General features: G+C 48.9%; 1 protein-coding gene across 1 annotated transcript; it reads right to left on the bottom strand.

The window, feature by feature from the left end:
- Positions 1-12,046: 12,046 nt before the first annotated feature.
- On the bottom strand, positions 12,047-21,843 carry LOC119377116 (integrator complex subunit 8; the record flags this gene model as incomplete). Its single annotated transcript, XM_037646716.1, has 2 exons — positions 12,047-12,419; positions 21,689-21,843. Coding segments are annotated over 2 exons (455 nt in total), but the record flags the coding sequence as incomplete, so codon positions are not given.
- Positions 21,844-23,042: the final 1,199 nt, after the last annotated feature.

A 23,042-nucleotide genomic window follows, 5' to 3' on the forward strand; every position in this document is an offset into this window, starting at 1 on the left:
CATGTGGCAGCCGCTCTTTCGTAGGTTTTTTTTCTTTAGACGGCACGCCCCTACTATCATTTAGCGCCCATCCTAGTCATCGGCAGCCTGCTCAATCGACCTTCGTGCGCGGAGCAGCCTTGATAATTTTTCCTGTCGTTTGTTTGTAGAAGGTGTACCGTTTCAACCATACCGTGCACGAAAGAGGCATCACCCTTGTTTCACCACCGGGGCGACAGCTAGCTTCCTGCATGCGGCGCCTCTCCGCGGTGCTCTGGCGGTTTTTCACGCCGAAGCCAGCAGCGGAGTGATGCGAAGCGCCTCTGCGTCGTTCCCCGATAAAAGCGTGCAATACGCTTACAACGGCGCTGTGCTCGCAGTACCGTACGCGATAGTCAGTGCCAGGTAGCTTTATGAGGTAGTCAATGCGGCGACGTTATTTTAGTGCCCGCGCCGCGTTGTCGAAGGCTGGTCCCACACAAGGGGGCAGCGAACGGCGGTAGCGCGCCTTTGTTCTCTTCCTGTTCAAAGCGTGCAGTAGGTTTGACGCTACACTAACCCGCACGGCCGAGCTCAAGGCGCTATTGTGATGTCCCTCGTTACAAACACTTACCTACCGGAAGCTCTGAGGAGCTTGAAAAGCTAAATAATCCGATCTACAAAAATCAGGTTTCACCGAAAGCGAAGCAATGAATGCGATAGCATCAAATTGTAATATACGAAGCAAGGCTGGCAGCTAGTTAAAACTTATAGATCCGATCTTGTGTAACTACAAGACGCTGTTGCAGGAGAACACGGCTGCTCAAGGAGAGAAGAGTAGAGATCATAGCACATGGAAGGGTATACGAGCCGTCTGTGATGCCAGCCGAGAGGAGAGCGCGCGCCAGTGATCGCGACCGCGCCTTTAAGTCAAAGTCCACAGTTGCTGCTCGAACGACCCCCCCCCCCCCCATCGCGTTCCTTTGTGCTCCTTCAAACAGGCGGTGTGTTTGCTCACTCCATGAGTAGCAATCAACGGCCGGCCTGCCATGCGGTTATGCTGTCTCACCCTGGTCATTCTCCTTCTTCTTCTTCGCTTCTTCTTCGTGCCTTAACAGCTTCGGCTGTAGTTTGTTCTGGATATGCAGTATAATATCGGAATGAACATTGTGCTCAAGCATTTCCAAATCTTGATCCCAAAAACGAGATTTGTATTGTAAATCTCACTCTCACCTAAATGCACAGATAACAAGGCTTCACCCAACCCGTCACCCTCGGCGAAATGGAAACCTACGCCTCTGTGTCTTCGCTAGAAGGCATTGACAAAGTGCACTTTTTTTAGCACTCAATTGAGATGTGATTTTTCAACCACGTATACGGAACAGGCAGATGGCCGCGGGTAATCGTACCAAGAGAATCACTGATAGGGATGCAAAACAACGGCCATTTAATATTAAGCCCTGCTGCACCGACAGAAGAGCGGAATACACGGATTCTGTGTTACGTCTAATCCTAGGCCGATTTAAAATCTACTTGTCCCCACAAGTTGCTCCAAATCTGTTTTTCAAGCTCCTGAGATGACATAAAACTTTCCGCTAACAGCTCCATATCGGGGTTCTTCTGTCCCAATATCGAAATTTTGCTGCTCCAAAACTGCTCTCAAATCAATTTCAGCTGTCTCACCCCTGGTCATTGTTCCGCCTCCGTGTGCAGCGGTTACGGACATCTTCGGCCGCGCCGCGCAGCTAAGTGTTTTCCGCTCTTTTGTCGCTGCAGCAGGGCCCAATATTGAATGGCCGTCGTTTTGGCTGGTTGAAAAATCACATCACATACGTGGTTGAAAAATCACACCTCAATTGAGTGCTAAAAAAAGTGCACTTTGTCAATGCCTCTAGCGAAGACACAGAGGCGTAGGTTTCCCATTTCGCCGAGGGTGACGGGTTGGGTGAAGCCTTGTTATCTGTGCATTAAGGTGAGAGTGAGATTTATAATACAAATCTCGTTTTTGGGATCAAGATTTGGAAATGCTTCAGCACAATGTTCATTCCGATATTATACTACATATCCAGAACAAAATGCAGCCGAAGCTGTTAAGGCACGAAGAAGAAGCGAAACCTTCTTTTCTTGATGCCCTTGCTAGCTACCGTACCTCCGCAGCGCTGCATACGGGCGCTCGGTCTCCGAAATCGCATACTTTGGGCAACAGGGGATAGAGGTCGTGACAGAACTGCTGGCAGTCATCAATGCACTCACAGGCCTGTTACAGTCTATAGTGCGGCTAAGCCGTAACAGCAACGCTCATTAGCTGTAGCAGACCGCAAAGACAATCGTGACTTGTAGCGTCGACTGCGTCAGTCGCTGATATGGTTTCCGCCGGCAAGCGATACTTGAGCGACAGCAATCTTCGTCGAGTCGCCGTTGCGCGAAAGGTGCCTCAACACCACAGGCGTGGTAGCCGCCGAAATGTCCTTTCACACATTCAGAGCAGCAATGACCCCTGTTGTCACTGTTAAATTTTCGTATTCGCAAGGACAAACAATTACGTTCATTCAACCTGTGGCGTTTGGCCGCCAGAGCGACACCTCGTCTGCGCGGAACACGCAGCAAAGTCACAGTGTAAGAGGTCTCATATGTGGACATCAAAACCTGCGGCAGGACTCGCTCTGGAAGGACGGAGCTAGTAATGTAGTGGTTAAATGTTTTCAAATGAGGGTGTGTTAAAGGCAGGAGTCGCGACAACTGGACACCGGCTTTACTACGACAAGGGCTAACTAGCAGCGCGGGTAGCGATCGCTCGTCGTCGTCTTTATCTTCTCCCTTGGTCAAGCCGCATGTCCACTACCTTCATTGCAATCACTCCCGGGCAATGAGAGAGCCATCCTGGCGACCTAAGGGCTAGCGCACACAAGGGGATCGTAGTATTTCTTGATCCTGGAAACGTGCACATTTCTTGTCCGTGGGCGACGCTTGTCTGAAGACACGTCGAGCGGCTCCACGAGGTAATTGACTGCAGACGTTTGTTACACTACGCGATAAGGGCCGCAGTACTTCGACGATAGCTTGTGGGAGAGTCGCGCAGGAGCAGATGGAACCCACAACCATACCAGTGTACCGGGATCAAAGTATGTCGCAGTAGTCGATTCATGGTGGCGATGTTTCTGACGACTTTGGTCGAGCAATGTGAATGAACGAGCAAGCTGGCGACATTCTTCGGCATATGCGGCTGCTCTTGAAATGGTTGTGAACTCGGATGAGTCAGGCCGGTACGGAAGAATTGTATCCATTGTGGAAGAAGGTTCATGTCCATAAAGAAGAAAGAAATGTGAGAATCCGGTGGTGCTTTGTGTTGCCGTGTTGTATGCATACGTGACGAAAGGTAGTATGCTGTCCCAATTGGTGTGGTCCGATGAAGCGTATATGGACAACATATCGCCAAGGGTGCGGTTCAAACGCTCTGTCATCCCATTAGTTTGGGGATGATATGCCGTGGTAGTGCGGTGTATGATGCGACACTCCTTCAGCAAGGCTGTAATAGCATTGGACAGAAAAACACGGCCGCGGTCGCCAATCGAGTTGTACCTGCGGCGGTAGAGGAGGTTATCTCCAACGGCGAAGTGTTGGGTTTGGCGCCGAAGCGTCCGAGAGACAGGAGAAGGCGTCTTGTTCGAGAGGAAGTCGAGAAGAGAGGTGATCCAGGGGTCTTTACGTTGCTCGGAAGGCATGTCGGAAATGCTGATGGCAAAGGCACCGCCCACTGAAATAGATGAGCAGACGGGCTCCGCAAGCAAAGGTGAGCGGGATAGGGCATCCGCATCAGAATGCTTCCGACCAGAACGGTAAATAACACGGATGTCGAATTCTTGCAGGCGCAATGCCCAGCGAGCGAGCCGGCCAGTCGAATCTTTTAGCGAAGATAGCCAGCACAGGGCATGATGATCGGTCACAATGTCAAAGGGACGTCCGTACAGGTATGGGCGAAATTTTCCAATGGCCCATATAATGGCGAGACACTTTTTCTGTGACTGAGTAGTTTTTCTCAGCCTTCGTGAGCGTGCGGCTGGCGTAAGTAACGACGTACTCTTCAAAGCCACCTTTGTGTTGGGCAAGTACGGCACCAAACCCGACGCCACTAGCGTCCGTGTGAAGCTCTGTTGGTGCTGACGGATCGAAATGTCGTAGTATTGGCGGAGCGGTGAGAAGGCGCCCAAGTTGTTGAAATGCATCGTCGCACGCCTGTGACCAGGCTGAGAGACCAGAACTGCCGGCGAGAAGGTTGGCCAAAGGGGCCATGATTGAAGCAAAATCCTGGATGAAGCGTCGGAAACAAGAGCACTAACCGATGAAGCTTTGAAGCTCTTTAACGGTGGTCGGTTTCGGGAACGCGGCAACGGCACTAAGTTTCGCAAGGTCCAGAAGGGCACCGTCTTTTGAAACTACATGGCCGAGGATGGTAAGCTTGCGGGCAGCGAAGTGGCATTTCTTTAAATTAAGTTGAAGACCCGCCGAAGACCCGCAGATAACAGCCAAGCAGGAACTCACGTCACGATGTCGTACGTAGCGTACATCGAAACCGTGATAGCACTGTGCCGTAAGACTGACAAGGACATTGCCAAGGCGGACGAGGTCAGAAAAGGCACAGCTGATGCTGCCTTAACACACAAATGTGTAAAAACTGCACCACTGTTGACTGAATAAAATGTGAATGTCGGCGGTTCGAACAGGCTAAAAGCAGAATGATTACACAACGCTTCGACCAATTTCCGAGCCCCACTGCGACTTCCCGTGCGAGTACCTGCGACGCCGCAAGCACTCGGGACTTCTGCCAACATCACAATGATTGGTCGCCAGGAGTTGGAAGCCATGACTCCCGCCAGTGGCGTAGTCAGGGGGTGGCACACCGGGTCTGTGGCCGCCCACCGACCCCAATTATTTTTCCCCCCTGGGATGGACAACACAAAATGGCACTCGACCACACTTAGCTGCCCGGACCCCATGTCCGAACAAAGGTGTGCCCCCCCCCCCCCGAAAAAAATTGCGACCTACGCCACAGACTCCCGCTACTAATCAGCACTCTCCGCGGGACTACTTGGCGACGATATCGCCCATCCAAGCCGTCGTGCGGCAAGAGTTTGCCAACATGGACGCCCTAGTTCCCAAAACCACCAGCCCTGGACTCCCGCCCATAACACTGACCACCGCGCCGCCCCACCACTTATTGCTGGGGCCACTTCGGTGCCAAGGTTCCCACCACGATACCGAAATCCATCTGAGTGGCGCACACCAGCCGATAGACCGATCTGGTTTTCTTGTTCTCGAGTTATGCACATTTTCCGCTACTGTCTCAAGAAATGGTGCTCCCGACCAAGATTTTTAAATCTTGGTCGGGAACAGCATTTCTTGGTGTTCAAGGTGATGGCCATCAGTTCACTGATGGCCATCATTTCAAAGTGGCCATCAGTTTTCCTGATGGCCACTTTTAAGACGTCCCACTTCGCCGTTCATCTCTACGCTCCGAACCATCCTACACTGACGTCATCGCGCAAACAATGGTCCAGCCGTTCGCCGTAGCCTTATGGTCACCAGTCACACTCCCCTCAAAGCTGCCGCTCTTTTTCGCCGGCTTATTCTGGACAGCGCCCAGGAAACTAATAAATGCAGCTCCTGGAAGTGCTGCAAAATCAGGCGTTCACACTTCCGTTCCGAGTTCTGACCTTCGATATCGCCTAAAAAGTTCTTTCACAGGCTGAATTCCCGACGGTGCGAGTGGTCGACGAAAGCTGGAAATCAGTTCAAGTTATGTGCACTTGGCACGTCATTGTTGCCAGCCGCCAGTTCAGTTGCCTTCGCAGTTCATGACACTTGCCCACAAGATGTCATTCTTGGCATTGATTTCTTGACCGTTCACTCGGCCCTCAATTGTTCCACTGGAATTTTACGGCTTGAGTTGACTTTCTGCTCCTCCTTTGTGAAGTCCATCATGGGTACCGTCCGTGAAGTGTTTAAGCTGCCAGCTACCACCGACGCCGTTAGTAAGGCTACCACCGCCGCCGTTAGTGCTCCGTTTGCGCGCCTATTCACAAATAATTGAGCCAATACGTCGTCTAGCGGGCAGCGCGCGAAGAATACTATAGACTATTTTACGTAAGACGTCTGGGCGCCGCCACCTTGGGCTGTCAAAGGAATGTTTTCTTACTTTTAGTTCGCGACGGGAATTGATAACGTCAGGAAACGTAGAATGCGCCAACCCAACCGTTCTCACGTGCATTCGCCAACCGTAGCACTGTTCGTTCATTTGCTAAGGATACGAAATGATAACGTTAACAGCTTATTATGGCGGCACCAAAACCCATCCGTAAATAAGTCTAGAGAAGACAATTTAGCAGACGACATTCTTTCGCATGTGCGGTAGCGGTTCTAGCGGAGGGATTCGTCGTCAGCAAAGAAAAAAATGCTGTGCGAAGTAGGTTTTCTTCGTAGACAAAGCGTAGGCAAAACGTAGGCAAAACGTTTTGCCTATTCACGTAGGCAAAAATGTAAAGATGGGATAGCATCTTTTCATAAATTTTTATTTTGTGAATGAAGGGTGAAAAACGGCGTAAATAATCAACCTCTGCATTGGCAAAGTTAGTACTCCGATGTGGTTGTTTGTTATCGGCACTTCAGGAGCAAGACGCTGCTGTGCTAAAACTTTGTTGGATTTTTCGAACGACAGCTCTCCTATGGAAAACCCAGATGTAATATATCGGCATAGGTTTATGGGCACTTCCCGAAGGGATGGGTTAGATTAGGTTAGGTTAGGTTAGGTTAGGTTAGGTAATCTCAACCAGCTGGTGTTTTGACATCGCACAGTACGCGGGCATCTATAGTTTTTCGCCTCCATCGAAATGCGACCTCCGCAAATGGGATGGAACCCGCGTCCCTCATCTCAGCAGTCAAGTATTATAACTGTGCCACAGAGGCGGAGAAAATCATAAGTTTTGTATTGTTTGTGCCGCTGTGCTTGCTGCGGGGAGTAAATGTGGCGTATGCGCACTGGGCATGGCGTCAAGGCAAAAGATGCTTGCTATATTAGGACGTACGCAGCTTTATGCCTGGCTTTTCAGATGTGTGGCCGATTTCTCACTTGTGAGCGCGCGTACGTGCTGTAAACTGGCCGCTGTAATATTGTAGGTCTCATTTTATACCTACCTACAGAGGCCATTTTATACCTACCTATATCGACGCGCAGGTGTAGTTCCGCTCAATTATGCGTATCAGCTGACTTACACACAGATATATCACTAAGGCACTCAGCAACACTAAAACGGGGTACAAATTTCCTGCCGTATTTTTTAGCAGTAAGTGGTCGTCATTTCCTCTTTAAGCCGTACCGAATATGAAACCTTGCTTTTCGTCCAGTGTACCGTCACCGCCTGATCCTTTGGATTTCAACATACACGACGACGCCACGAAGTAATCGGCAGACTGCGCCACTGCAAAACACCGACGTAACACCTTGATACTCCAGGAAATCATAAGCTATATCCACTGGCAACTGCCGACTCCATTATCCCACCTGCCTACAAAACACTGCTTTGATGATTGACATAGTCTGTGACAGCGCAGCAGCACGTGCCTAGCAGTGGGCCAGAACGGCTGTCTACACTTCGCCTAAAAGCCAGTACGGCAGGAGTATTGGTCATCGGAGATCAGAGCATCGTTAAAAGTACTTGACACCCGCAGCGAGAATTCTCGTGCGTACAAAGTCATGGCAGACGTTTACACGAGCAGTGCAACACCACTCATTTTATCATTGACCTATTCATTCGCGGCAGCCCAGATGAGGTAATTGGTAGCAACGCCACTCTAACCTTCGATATAGCACCGCGTTTGGGCATCGGAATCGAGAAAACGCAGTATTTCTAATAGCAACATGAGCTCGTTGTCACAGTCTTCCCCTTCGTGTCTACGACTGCCATTGCGAAGAGAGAGCTGCTTACAACATCAGTATTGATGTCCAGGTTGCGGGGATAACGGGCAGCGTCTACAAAAAGCACCCCCTCCCGCGCGCCGTGGTTTTTGAGGATCGTTTTCGTGCGGCATTTTCTTCTCTCGACGTTGTGTACGGGGTGCATATTCTTCGGGATGTTTTCCGTGATTATTGCTGATCGGACGTCCGGGTGAATTTGCATCTTCGGGCCCCTCATTCCGTGGTAGTTTATGAAGATCTTTTCCATAATTTCTCTGCCAGCGTTGGTTCCGGACAATCTTTCGAGTTGCGCTATCCTCTGTGCTTCAGCGATCTCGTCCAGCGTGTTATGTACTACGAGTTGTAGCAGCCTTTCGTTTCTTGTGTATTGCGGTAGACCCAGTGCTGCTCTGTACGCTTTTCTAATGAGCGCGTCGATCTTGGCCTAATTGTTCCAGTGGACGAATGCCGCTACGTACGCGACGTGGCTCATCGCAAAGGCCTAGACGAGCCGTACAACGTTTCTTTCTTCCCCTTCTTTTGTTGGAGACTCTCTGTATTAGCCTAACGGCCGCCATGACTTTTTTTTCCAGGCGCGTTACGATTTCGGCGTTTGCTCCCCTTGCTTCGACCCATAGACCCAAGATTCTGATCTTCTGAACCAAGGGTATCTCCGTGCCATTTCTAGTGGTTAATCTGATTCCCCGTTGTGTAGTTCTGCCACGTCTCTGGATGGTGTGCCCAGTCTCTTGGGGCGGTATAGTAGCAGTTCCGACTTCCCCGGCGAGCATTCCAGTCCTGTGCCCTCCAGATGATTCTCGACTGCCTCCACCGCCTCTTGAAGTCTGTTCTCCATCTCGCCCTCGCTTGCGTCTTTCGTGGTCCAAATCGTAATGTCATCTGCATAAACTGTATGATTAATACCTTCAATTCGCTCTAATTTTTCTGATAATCCGATCATGATGAGGTTGAAGAGCATCGGTGACACGACGGACCCTTGCGGTGTCCCCGCACTGCCCATATCCACCTGGATGCTCTCCTCCTCGTCCAGTCTGATCCTGGCTTTTCTTCCCGTAAGAAAATTTCTAATGTAATTGTACGTTCGTTCGCCCAGGCCGAATTGCGCAATTCTATCGAGGATGGCCGCGTGCTCGACCATATCAAAAGCCTTCTTTAGATCTAGTCCGAGTATCGCCCTCAGGCCTCGTCCAGTGGTGTCTATGACTTGCTCCTTGAGTTGTATCATGGCATCCTGTGTAGAGAGCCCTCTTCTGAAGCCGATCGTGTTGCTGCGGTATATGTTGTTAGACTCCAGGTAGCCGTTAACTCTATTCAGGCAAGCATGTTCCATCACTTTACCGACGCAGGAAGTGAGGGAGATGGGCCGCATGTTCTGTATTTCTAGGGGTTTACCCGGTTTAGGGATGAGGATCACGTCAGACCTTTTCCATTCGTCGGGTATCCTCCCGTTCCGCCAGCACTCGTTGATATAGTCTGTCAAACGGCTCGTTGCCTGGTCGTCCAGGTTCCGGGGCATCTTGTTGGTCACTTTGTCGGGACCTGGAGCTGACTTAGTCTTGATGGTCTGCAGGACTGCCCTGATTTTTTGCTGGGAGAAGTCTCTGTCAAGATGCTCGTTGGGAGAGCCCGAGTAGTTGGGAGAGCCCGAGGCCGGCTCGTTGAGAAGAGTTAGGCCGGCCTTTTCAATGAGGTCGGCCAGGTCTTTTCCCTTCTTTGACGAGTGCTCATATCCCCATTGCGTGTGCGGAGCGTTAAAGTCACCTCTGATGACGAGCCTGCTGTCGCCCGTGATGGTCATCGTTTCGTTAATTAATTCTTCAAAATTATGTCTTAGGCCCTTTTTAGACGGGCTGCTGTATACGTTCAGGACGAAAGTGCTGCTTTCCCTGTTGCTGCGTGGCAGGACTTCTATGAGGATGTGGCTAATGTCCGTGATTTTTTTCATTACGCGCGGAATCGCGACCAGTCCTTTCTTGACTAATGTGGTCACGACTATGTCCCTCCCCTTTCCTTTTGTACGTTGTTTGTGGGTGGCGTAACCGGCAATTTTGGCGTGGTCGAATGTCTCTTGGAGAATTATTACGTCAGGCTTTTTCCTTTTTGTGGTCGTTTTGATGTGTTGCGCCATCGTTGCTTTTTTATTTGAAAAGCTGCGGCAGTTCCACTGCCAGATGACGAGTCTTCCCCTTTTGGTGCCCGCCATCTCTACGAGATCCTTTTCTCCAGCTCTTCGAGCCGCTTGTCGTGCATTAGGGCTTGCGCCTTCCTTTCTGCCTCGCTGTCGCTAATTCGTACCACCAGCATCTCGAACATTTTCTCCATTTTGTCCGAGAGCTTGTTCATCATGTCCTCGAGGACATCATGTTGCTGGCACCTTCTTTGAGAGAGCTGCTCCTCAAGGATATTGCATGGAAATGCTTACCAGCTTTCATACTTTACAAGCTCTGTTGGAAGTGCATTTGCTAGCCTACTTTAAGCAAGACAAGCCTGTATGACTGTCAGTGGGTGTCAGCCAGCCTGGTGTAAGGGTAATCCTACCACAAAATGGGCATCCTCTCGCATGCTCCTCAAGGTCTATTACTGGAGCACAAGAGTAGGCTCAGATTGAGAAGGAAGCCTTAGTCTTTGTGCATGGCTGCACCAAGTTCCATGACTACATGATAGGCCAGCCGGATGATATTGTTGAATCCAATCACAGGCCTCTTGAATCCATTAAAGGGACCTTGAAATGTTTTTTTTTAAACTTTTGTCAGCATTTAGGCTACAGCACCATCAAATCTTTTGCACCATACATTAAACGATGCACCTTGCATCAAGGCAGCTACAGGCAATTATATGTTACCCTCCTTTTTGGCACTGCCTTTCCTCTTGAACTCATAGAACACTCAGCCATCACTGGCAACAGCAACATACTCAACGGGCTGAGCTGCGCTACTCTCTCCATGGCCTCCACAATCAACACCAGCAGTGCACCACCAAGCAGTGGAGATGAAGCGGATTGCGGAGTGGTTGAGATCTGTTCCGCCAGGAGCCACAAAACTACCAGCTGTTCTTATTTTATTCTCCTGTACGCCAACAATCTGCAAACGCCAAGATGTATGTGGACAAACAAAAAGTATTTGAGAATGATCACTGATAAGCATCAACTTGGGTAATGTGGCTGTGTCTTCAGGGGTGAAGCTACAGCTGCAGATGCGTGGATCCTGGCATTGATCGGATAGCGAGATCCCGACGCTCACTACCCCGACGAGCTGAAGAGAGTCCGCTCGCCACATGCCTTACATGATATTGCAGCTTTACAAGTCACCAATCGCTAGATTTGCAGCACACAACACAGCGAGGGCAATTCATGGTGTCCGAGAAAATAAACCCCCGAGATAAACACTGCCGTGCAGCTCATGTCAACACAGAACATGTTGCAATGCAGGCAGACGACGCTCGCTGCCCACCCGATGCTCAGTGACGTAGACTGAACATATCCAATCAGATCCTTAGGACTTGCTTTACTTGATCAGTGCATTTGTAGAAAATCATCAAAACCGCTTCAGGGTTCGTTTAAGGAGATCTCAGAGTGACCATCTGACTGCAAAGGATGCACCTTACAGTTCAATGGCACCCAATCACAGTTTAGACAAGCAAAACACTGAAAATATCACATGCACTAGTAATGGTTTCCAGCTAAGATAATGCTGGAGAAAGGCAAAGAGCAACACTATGAACGAACTTGAACTGCCCACTTCAAATTCCAAGCTGAAGATCACCATCGAAGCCATGAGTACGCCTCATCATGGATGGCACCATGCTCTCTTTGCATGTAGCTTGACACAAAATAAATGCAGCAGTTTCTTTCCCAATATGGGTCAGTCCACATTTACCACCTTTTTACCATGATAAATTTTGGTACAAGTGCTGCACCACACTCAGGGATGCCACTTGCTATCTTGAATGCCAACTTGAAGTGTTCGGATCCTGCCTCTTCTTTATTAATTTGACAAAAAGAAGTTCATTACTCCTGTGAAGGTCAAATGAACATAATTCATCTACACAACAATGTATAGATGCTGAATAGAAACACAAATAGCTGTACATACACACTTCTAGCGTAGCACCAATGCTACAGTCGAACAAGTTCTTATGCATGTGGCTCCGTGTGAAACTGCTGTTAAAGTGCATGAATGTGTGACAAATGCGCCTAAAGGTACTGGCGGGCCATGACTCGCAGAAAGTTTCCCCGGCGCACATTGGCAGCTTCTCGCTGGATCTCTTCATTGTTGCTGGCATTCAGCTCAAGTAAGCCCATGCAGTGAAGTGCCTTCTGGCGGGACTCTAACTCGCCACGCCGTGTGTGCAGGTGCACCAGGAACTCGAGCAGTGTTACATCAAACACATGCTCATAGAGTGAATCACAGCTGTCCTGGCACTGGCGTTCATTCAGAGACTTGAATGATGCACCATAGTCTGGCTCTTCCATCAACTGGCAGAGCAGGGCAGCCTGCAGCAAACCACAGTATATTAACAAACTACTCACTCACCAATTTGCCTTTTTGTAATTGTATAATGAAATATTTCTAAGCACATTTCCCATTCAAAAGCACAGAATTTTTTTCTTTATTAAAACACATATTACACATCATTGGCTATATCCTTGCATTTCGCCATCTAAGTGTAGATATCGTAAAGCAGCTTCTGCTTGTTAAGAAAGGACAAAACCTTCTGCTTTGACAATTGCTGAGTTTGCGGGTACAATCCAATGCTGATACTGCACTGTAGAGTCTTGCAAAGAAGGGCTGTCTTGTCCAAGGCAGCATGACACAATTACCACAAAAGATGCACACCAAAAGGAAGAAGCTGCTATCATTTCACATGTACAGTACGGAGAGCGCGCACTCCACGGGAGTGCGTGGCAAAGAGTACCACGGCGCCTTCTGACAGTTGCTTGCTAAACTCGAGAGCACGCACTGCGCACAGGCCTCCTTGTTTACCTGCCAGCTTGCTCGTTCGGTTGCTTCAACTGCTTGCACGACAGAACGGCAGAGAAAGTGCAAGGTGCACTTTTGTAGCCGTAATGAAAGCACCGAACGATTTGCCTGAAAGAAAAAATTAGCGCAGCTTGCACTAAGTGCACTAAGTTGCAAAGCTGGATCACAGCAGTGCTGGTGGGCCTGTAGCTGCTACTGGCTTGGTCAGGTTTTTCTAAGTTTTGCTAAGTGTTGTTAGGTCAATTGATATGTGCATCGACACACCAATGCACGAAGTGTTCACGTGATCTCTCTCGTAAACCAAGTTTCGGGCACTAGCTTACTGAACGGCATTGACTTGGTTATCTATTAGCCCTCACGGAGCAGCACCGAATCAATACAATTCCAGTAGCTTATTACTTGACTAAGCTAATTAGAATAATTAGCTTAATCAAGCTAATTAGCTTGTTTGGCTTGGTTTCAAGTAACTCGCATTTGCAAGCCCAAATGGGCTTAATTATTCAATTAACACTAATTAGTCTTATTTAGAATTTGGGTCGGTAAAATTTACCTCACTTGCTACACTAAGAATTCAACTCAGCTTAATTAGGACTAATCAGGATCTGACTTAATTACCTTATCTATGCTTGGCTAATTAGGTGTCACCATCCTCAACTAGGTTTGATTAGGGTTTGACTAGGCTCATTTAAGCTTAACTTGGCTTGACGAAGAGAGGACGTGCCGATTTGTAATGATGATAGTTTTATTTCCATGCCGCACGGACAAACTTCAAGCATAACAGCTGTGCTGTAAAATCTTTTCTACTTGAAAACTTCGCCCTGGCCTGGGGTCGAGGACAAATTTTTCATCAGCTTGCAAGGTTTTCTTTTTTTTTTTGAAATCTATGTGCATTTCCTTGTAGCTTTGGGCTACAAACCAGTTGATGCCGAGTTTCTTCTTTCATAGTGTATATCAATGGGTGCAGGATACTTGCACCGAGCACCACAAGAAATTGCAGTATGTATGTGTTCCACGAATGAAAGCTGCTGGGTAACCATATCACATATTCATAATCACAAAACGGTGCCACGAAGTAAGACAAGATCACGAAGGAACACACGAAACACAAGCACTGAACTCTCAACTGAATTTTTATTCACATGCACAGAACATATACGTATACCCACACGTGGCCACACACAAGATAACAAACAACAAAGAATCCCAGAAAGTCCAATTGTCAGTCCTACTAAACATATTACATATGTTGAATTGAGAAAAATTGAAGCAAGGCGTGTTTTTCGCGCAGTGGAGCATTTCAGAACAAGGTGTGCGGTGCACAGAGCACTGCCAGTGCAAGTTACGTATTTTCGGCACGATATCATCGCTCGGTGCTTCCGCAGCGACTGCAGAAGTGGCACCTAGCGCTTCCTGTGGCGTTCTGGTGTGCGTGAAGTTGAAGTGAGCGCGCGAACGAGCAGGCTGGCAGGTAAACAAAAACGTGCGTGCGTAGTGCACACTCTCGAGCTTCGCAAGCAGCCGTCAGAAGGTGCCACGGTACTCTTTGCCACGTGATCCTGTGGTCTTCAAAATTTTGACCGCAACTGTACATGCTGCTATGAGGAGCACCATGACAGGAAACCTCCAGTAAGAATTCAAGGCAGCCATGCACACAGCAATAGCTGCAGTTACAAAAATTGTGTGTTGAAATTTTGATAATGTGACCATTTTTTTAACCATCATCAGGAAGTCACATTTTGAAAGCGAAGCTTTGTTTGCCTCTTCAACTTTCCTGTTGCTGCTGCTGTCTTGCTGTCATGATACAGAGGCGTGAAAAAAAAAACAACTCAGTGATCGCCGTGCGGGGGCGATGAAGAAAAGGAAGCGTGCCGCGTGGTGCGTGCGGTGGTTCGAGGCAGCGTGTGCAAGGACAGTCAGTTCTCGGCTGGACGTCTGGTCCGGGGAACTAGACAACATCATCTAGGCACTCTACCGTTCCTGGGCTCCGGCTGGGCGACTGGCCCAGAGACCAGGCGATCCGCTGCTGTTCCGGCTGCCGTTCCTGACAGCTGGACAACCGGTGAACGAGACCTGGACTCCGGCTGGGTGACTGGCCCAGGGACCAGGCGAGTTCCGTGGTTCTGGCTGCCGTCCAGAGTGGCCGCGAGTTTCCTTGCTGTGGGCCGATGTTCTTGCTGCCGTTCCGGGTGGCTGGCGCGACCCCGGTGCGTTGCTGAGACGAACGTGGTGGGGGAGAGTTGCTGCGGAGCTCCAAACAGCTGCCGATACTCTACTGCTGCTGCTGCTGCAGAAGGCCGTGTCATGGCGTGGTGCGACGCACGTTGAGGACGGCAACGAGCCAGACGGCGCACAGTCCACGAGCGATCGGCGCTGGCGTCCAGCAAGCCACATCGAAACATGGCGAGACACTTATAATTTAGAGAGACATTGAATACAGCTAGGACTGCATGTTTCTACTACTTAAGTGTTATTCGTTAAGCGTTACGTCTTCCTGTAAATATATTCTCGTGTGTGTGTGTGTGTGTGCACTCGTGTTTCGATTCAGTTCCTTGCTGAGTGGTCCTGGGCCCAAACCTGACACTAACGTCACAATCTGGCGAGCCTGCCAGGATCTCGCTCGTAAAAACGCCGAAGGAAGTTATCGTCTCTCGAGTGCACATTCACATAACTTATTTTGATCATCGATATCGAAAGATTAGCTGGTGTTGGGGCACAGCTAGGATTGAGTGGAGCAGAATTGCGTAAGTGGGTTGAGGCAGAACAGGCGAGGCAAAGAGATGAACGTGCTGCTGAGCGAGAGGCGAGCAGGGAAGCAGATGAAAGAGCGAAGCAAATCCTTGAGCTGAAGCTAAAGCTTCAAGAAGGAGATCCGAGGGTAGATGCAACAGCTAAAGGGATACTGACACAAAATTTCGCGGCCGAGATAGCCTGCTGGATCGATTCCCGTGTACGTGCGTGTACCATCTGCAAAATCTCGACAGCATATAACGCTTGGAAGGTATTTTATATGAATTTTGAAGTTCGCGAGCGCGATCCAGCATTTTAGGCCGCACCTGGTGCATTGACACCCTCGGAGGTGACCCGAGGTGACCCCCCTACTTCCCCTACGTAAACGTTTCAGCCGGTACAAGTTATCATGACGTCGTAGCCGCCATTTCTGTTTTGACGTGCTTCCCGACGAATCGCTCCTCGCCAGCGGGTCAAACCTGAAGTGATTCGCCACGTCGAAAATTTCTTCCATCCCCGCCGCAAGAAAATCGTCGCCATCAGACGACGATGAGCCCGACGACGACAGACCGCGTGGAAATGCGTCACTGTTCTGTGTGCTCACGTGACCGAGCGTTTCACTCGCTAGGTGGTGATAGTTGCACCCGGCGGCTTGTCGTTTTTGGAGCTCTGTCAAACCGAAACTGAGGCTGTGTCGGTAATGAGGAGCTTGTAATTAATTATCTGTCGCGCGCTGCAGCAAACGATGTGCCGTGTTATGACTAACAGGCCCCCAGCAATACACTGCAGCAAAAAAACGCGGGGCGAAAATTTTTGTGTCAGGACTCCTTTAACTCTGATTCTATGGCTCAACCGAATAGCTCCTCTGCAGTACTGAATCCACAAAAATTGCTTCCGCTGTTCGATGAGCGACGTGATGATTTGCACGCATACCTGCAAAGATTTGAACGCGTGGCAACAGGACAAGGCTGGCCACAAGAGAAGTGGGCATTAGCTGTGAGCATGTGTTTGAGTGGTGAAGCGTTGACAGTAATTGGCCGAATGACTGCCACAGATTCTCTAGACTATGAGAAGGTAAAGAAAGCCTTGTTGCAGAGGTTTCGATTCACTGCGCAAAGGTACCAAGAAAAATTTCGCAAGGCACGACCTGAAGATGGAGAAACCGGGAGACAGTTAGCTGCGAGACTCTCAGGGTACTTTGACCACTGGGTTGACATGGCTGACGTGCCCAGAACATTCGATGGCCTTCGAGACCACATGCTCGCCGAACAGTTTCTCCGCAGTTGTCATCCAAAGCTAACGATATTTTTGAAAGAACGTGAGTGCAAGTCACTCCATCAGCTAGCTGACGCTACTGATCGCTTCATGGAAGCACAAAACTTATCCAACCTCGGAAAGGGTCCAGACGGCTCAAATGAGTTCAAGAGTCCTGATTATGCTCCAAAGAAACCACCGACAAGGTGTATGCTATGCAAGCGTCTGGGATATCAAGCACATGAATGTCGGAACCCAGCTAAAGAAGCAATAAAGTGTAGAGTATGTGGGAAAATTGGCCACAACAGCGATGAGTGCTGGAGCATGAAGGCTCAAAAAGAAAAAAGTTCCGCACGTGCAGTGAACGAGAACCGTTACGGTTTTTCTTCGAGTGACAACACTGGCGGAGGGAAAAAAGGAAAGAAACGTTACCTTCCCTAATGCAAGTGTGGATAAAAGGATACCAGTATTTCTGGTCCAAGGAATGCCAGTAGTTGAAGGCGAAGTGTTGGGTAAACCAGTCAGGGTTCTTCGAGATACGGGCAGCAATACTGCAATTATCCGAAGAGACCTAGTGCCGAAACAACGGTTGACCGGGAAGAGTAGCAGAGTCTTGCTCATTGATGGTTCCGCCATAGAAGTACCAGAGGCCAATATTCCCGTGAACACCCCATACTTTAAGGGAGAGATAACAGCACTTTGTATGGACAAGCCGCTCTATGATTTGGTGCTTGGTAACCTACCGGGTGTCAGAGATCCTCACAAGCCGGATCATAAATGGAAGCCTCCTACAGTCTACCAGAGGGACAATGCGACTCGAAACTGCAGCGTGGAAGCTGAGGAGTATCCTCACTATGTTTCCGCTACAGTTAAGCCTCACGAGAGCAAAATAACGCCATTGTCTGTGCCGAAGATAAAGTGGTGCGACGTAACAAAAGACCAGTTCTCAGAAGAACAGCAGAACGACGAAACATTGAAAGCCGTGTTTGCTAAAGTCGGTAAAGACTTCAAGTTACCGAAAGGCCATGGTTATTCGTTTCTTGAAAGAGGTGGACTTCTCTACCGACAGTACTGTCTTGCGACAGGCAGGACGTTTAGACAGCTCGTCGTGCCGAAGATCTTCAGAAGGCATATCCTCGAAGTCGGCCATGAAAGCCTTATGGCAGGGCACCAAGGCATTCGGCGCACGACAGATCGGATCCTAGCAGATTTTTACTGGCCGGATCTGCATGGCGATGTGAAACGGTTCGTCAAGTCCTGCGATAAGTGGCAGCGAACGACACCAAGAGGTAAAATTGGTGTTGCGCCTCTGGGCAACATGCCTGTCATTCGTACGCCTTTTGAACGTGTTGCGGTCGATTTAATCGGTCCGTTCTCACCGAAGTCGGACCGCGGCAACCGTTATATTTTAACTCTTAATGACTTTGCCACCCGATATGCGGATGCCATTGCACTCCCCGCAATTGATGCTGTGCATGTAGCAGAAGGGCTGATTGAAATTTTCTCTCGAGTCGGTTTACCGAAGGAGATCGTAACAGACCAAGGAACAAGTTTCACAGCGGAACTCATGGGAGAGGTGGGCCGTCTTCTTGCCATTAAGTTTCTGCGAACGACCCCCTACCATGCCATGGCGAATGGGCTCGTCGAGAAATTTAATGGGACGCTGAAGATGATGCTCAAGAGGATGTGCCAGGAAAAACCGCGATCCTGGGACAGGTACCTCGCCCCACTCCTTTTCGCTTACCGAGAGGTGCCGCAAGCGAGCTTGGGCTTCTCGCCTTTTCAGCTAATTTACGGTCGTCATGTGCGAGGACCACTGATGCTACTGAAGGAGCTGTGGAGCAATGAAGACATCGACGGCGAAATTCGCACTACCTATACCTACTTGGTCGACCTTCGAAACCGCCTGGAAGAGACATGCAAGCTTGCGCATGATGAATTGGAAAAAGCACGCGCAAAACAAAAGACTTACTACGACCGCAAAAGCCGTCCTCGGAAGCTAAACGTTGGGGATAAAGTGCTACTTCTTTTGCCGACAGATTCCAACAAACTGCTCATGCAATGGAAAGGTCCATTCGAAGTCGTCGAGCGCAAGAATGAGGTCGACTACGTTCTCGCGATAAATGGAAAAAGAAAAATTTTCCACATCAATATGCTAAAAAAGTACGAGGAACGCGAACCTTTACCAGTGCAGCAGGTGTCGGTCATAACCGAAGTCGACCAAGGGCCACCCGAAGCGAACGAGGAAATGTCAAGCGAAGAAAGCTCACACGAGATTCCTTATCCTAGCTTATTTCGCACACAGACTGCGGATGATGTGAAATTATCAGGGAATCTGAATGTTGAACAGCGTTCATTTCAGTCTCTCATTTTCAGTCTCTTACATCAAAGGGTCGGATAATGTCGGAGCAGATTACCTGAGCCGGGTGTGATGGGAATGTATTGCACTATGTTATGTAAAATACTGAAGTGCTGTCGACGTACAACAGAACATTTATTGATTTATCTGGAACTTTGTGACATTTTTTTTTTCCGCCTCTTCGTCACGTCATAAAAGTTGTAAACAACTTTCTTAAACGGGGGGTTGTCATGATACAGAGGCGTGGAAAAAAAACAACTCGGTGATCGCCGTGCGGGGGCGATGAAGAAAAGGAAGCGTGCCGCGTGGTGCGTGCGGTGGTTCGAGGCAGCGCGTGCAAGGACAGTCAGTTCTCGGCTGGACGTCTGGTCCGGGGAACTAGACAACATCGTGTAGGCGCTCTACCGTTCCTGGGCTCCGGCTGGGCGACTGGCCCAGGGACCAGGCGATCCGCTGCTGTTCCGGCTGCCGTTCCTGACAGCTGGACAACCGGTGAACGAGACCTGGACTCCGGCTGGGTGACTGGCCCAGGGACCAGGCGAGTTCCGTGGTTCTGGCTGCCGTCCAGAGTGGCCGCGAGTTTCCTTGCTGTGGGCCGATGTTCTTGCTGCCGTTCCGGGTGGCTGGCGCGACCCCGGTGCGCTGCTGAGACGAACGTGGTGGCGGAGAGCTGCTGCGGAGCTCCAAACAGCTGCCGATACTCTACTGCTGCTGCTGCGGCAGAAGGCCGTGTCATGGCGTGGTGCGACACACGTTGAGGACGGCAACGAGCCAGACGGCGCACAGTCCACGAGCGATCGGCGCTGGCGTCCAGCAAGCCACATCGAAACACGGCGAGACACTTATAATTTAGAGAGACATTGAATACAGCTAGGACTGCATGTTTCTACTACTTAAGTGTTATTCGTTAAGCGTTACGTCTTCCTGTAAATATATTCTCGTGTGTGTGTGTGTGTGTGCACTCGTGTTTCGATTCAGTTCCTTGCTGAGTGGTCCTGGGCCCAAACCTGACACTAACGTCACACTTGCCAAATAGCTCACACAGGCTTGCACACAGGACAGCATTCCCATCCTTACTTATGCAGTGATACAGCAAAAAATACCCAAATATCCTAAATGCAACAAGTGTGCATCGTAATGAGCACACATCCTTTGTTAAACAAATCTTTCTATGCCTACTTTTCTGGGGTTTAGCGCTTGGTTTGTCTGCTTGGCTGGTGTCTCACCAAATAAAGTTCTGTTTACTATTACTGCATTATGTCCAGCATAAGACCATTTTGGCCATCACCACTGGGTAAGTGTCTATTTATACAACTTTGGCCATTGTGTTTGTGTAACTGCCCATGTGATACTGGGTATGTGAACATCCTTGGACAATTCCCCGGAATGAACATGTGCATTGGTAACGGCCTGAACAGACATAGTTAAGTGAACTAAATTGAACCAGAGCATGCATTAAGTGAGGTGCGATGAGCTACACATAGGTGAGAACTGAAGGAAAGATATTCAAGTAAACACGAAAGCAAGCTCCATTTATTACTGATTCTCACACATACACTGGATTTGCTCAATTTGTTAGCCCCCTTTTTTATAATATTTTCCGTTTGCTTCACCACGCCCACCTACTCACGTCAATTTTTATAGCCATTTTTTTTACTATACCCATCTTCATTAAGCAAACCAGCGCTGGCCAGGAGGTACTATGGTAGTTTGAGTGCCCTGCTAAAATATGTCGACACTGTGAGATAGAGGTGCAACGAAAATGGAGTGATATTGACATATATGCAGTCACATCAACAGATGATAACGCCCAGCGCATCCAGTTGAGCTCTGTCCATGTAGTGATGCTCTTGCACGCTGATGTACTATCATGTTCAATATTACGTGCAAAGCCCAAGACATGGCTGCAACACCACTCTCGAGAAAGAAGCGGAGAGCAATCCACCATTCCAGCAAGGCACATACCCCCGCACTTTCTTATTCAAGTGATAATACACTGACCTGCTGAGCAGCGTGGACAAAATTGGCTGCTGGTGCAGTATGCTTCACCATAGCGCACCACTGCCTCGGGTTTGTAACTACTATTTTGTATTGTTTTTCTAATGAGTTGCTCAGCGGGCCAGCGTGAATAACACAAGAAAGACAGCAGGGAGTATGCACTGTTCTGGAATGGTGAAACCCCCTCCCTCCATTTTTCCTTGAGAGCTTGTGCACTGAAACTCATACTAAACATGACAGTACAGACGGATCAGATGCTGGAGACATGTGCCTTTCAATAAGCGGTGAATGTAAATTATGTATACGCATGTGCACTACTATTTGTTTTACTGTTTTACGCTAATGATCTACTGTATGATTATTTCGCTGCATGATGTTTAAAACTAGTAACTATATATTTTTTTACTTGCGCCAAGACCAATAAAAATATGAAGGCATGCCAACCTGAGTGTGACACTGCAACTTGCTACAGCAGTGGGCCATCTTCTTGTACATGACATCATCTGCAAGGGACCTTGGTGGTGGCTGAGTGAAGTAGTCAGTGCTCATGAGCAGGGCAGTCAGATATTGCTTGAGTGCTGCTGAGTGGTGGCCTTGAGCTGTTTATGCATAAACAGGAGACAAAATGCGATTTACTGTGACAGTTTTACGTGAAACAAGAGGCTCCTCCCATCCCCTATGGATACTACTACAACATTGAAAACACCTGGCTTTCGATTACAGGCTTTAATCACTTCAACATAGTGCTGCACACCAGCACTTGAAGAACACAATCCTTAAAATATGTTTACCAAGGTGTGAAAAAAGTTTTTTTTTTGGCAAAGCTTTTTCTTTCCCTATAAGGAGAGCAGGACCTCAGAGACCCATTTTCATTAACAATAATACTACTTTTCTTTTCCTCTTAAGGAGAGATGGACCTCAGAGACCCATTTTCATTAACAATAAAAGTTAACTGGATGGAATTTTTCCACAATATAGAATTCATTCTTCTATTTATTCTTAATATTACCCTAGTTTCTGAATATCTTGTTTGGTTAATTAGCTGTCCCCCCTGAAAGTCTGGAAAGTAGGGCCTCTTCCGCAAGGTTCGCCTTGATGCCAGGCATGAAGAGTGTCATAAGGCAACCTGCAGAAAAGCTCGGCGATATGATGACATTTGGTACGAATGCTGATGTGATCCTAAATTTTCAATATTTCTTGGCCGAAATACATCGCATATAATATGCAAGACACAGACTATTCCTAATACAGTGCCACGCCAACAGGGCCAGTGAGGTGTCCAGCACCCGTAGTTGCCAGATCGCCACACATCCAGTGTGGGGCAATCTTTCCTTTGATTGCCCTGTCAAGTGCATCGGCCCCAGGCCCAGAATACATAGAGAGTAGAAAATAGGAGAAAACATGGCATGACTACATCCAGGCTGCCTCTGATGGCTCGCTGAGTCCTTTCAAGTGAAAGTTGGCGCATGCTCTGAGGTTTGCCATCTTCCTGTGCCCATTGGTGGAGGTCAAGAGTGGAAGCTGGGGAAAGTTGGTAACAGGGGGAGGGGCGAGGTTGGGGGGTTCAACCCCCCGCCCCCCGAAATTTTTTGGTTTTGCTTGCCTATATATACACGCACACAACAAATGCACGCACGAACATACATAAAATATTGTTGAACCCCCCCCCCCCCCCCGAAAAAAATTCCTGGCTACGCCCCTGGTTGGTAAATGTGTTGTGCAAAACACCAGTGGAAGTCCCACAACAAAGCACACCTTCTGACGGCCTGCCGAGTTGTTTTGGTTGAGAGCAGGCATG

The sequence above is a fragment of the Rhipicephalus sanguineus genome, unplaced genomic scaffold (assembly GCF_013339695.2).
Source record: "Rhipicephalus sanguineus isolate Rsan-2018 unplaced genomic scaffold, BIME_Rsan_1.4 Seq352, whole genome shotgun sequence".
Taxonomy (NCBI): domain Eukaryota; kingdom Metazoa; phylum Arthropoda; class Arachnida; order Ixodida; family Ixodidae; genus Rhipicephalus; species Rhipicephalus sanguineus.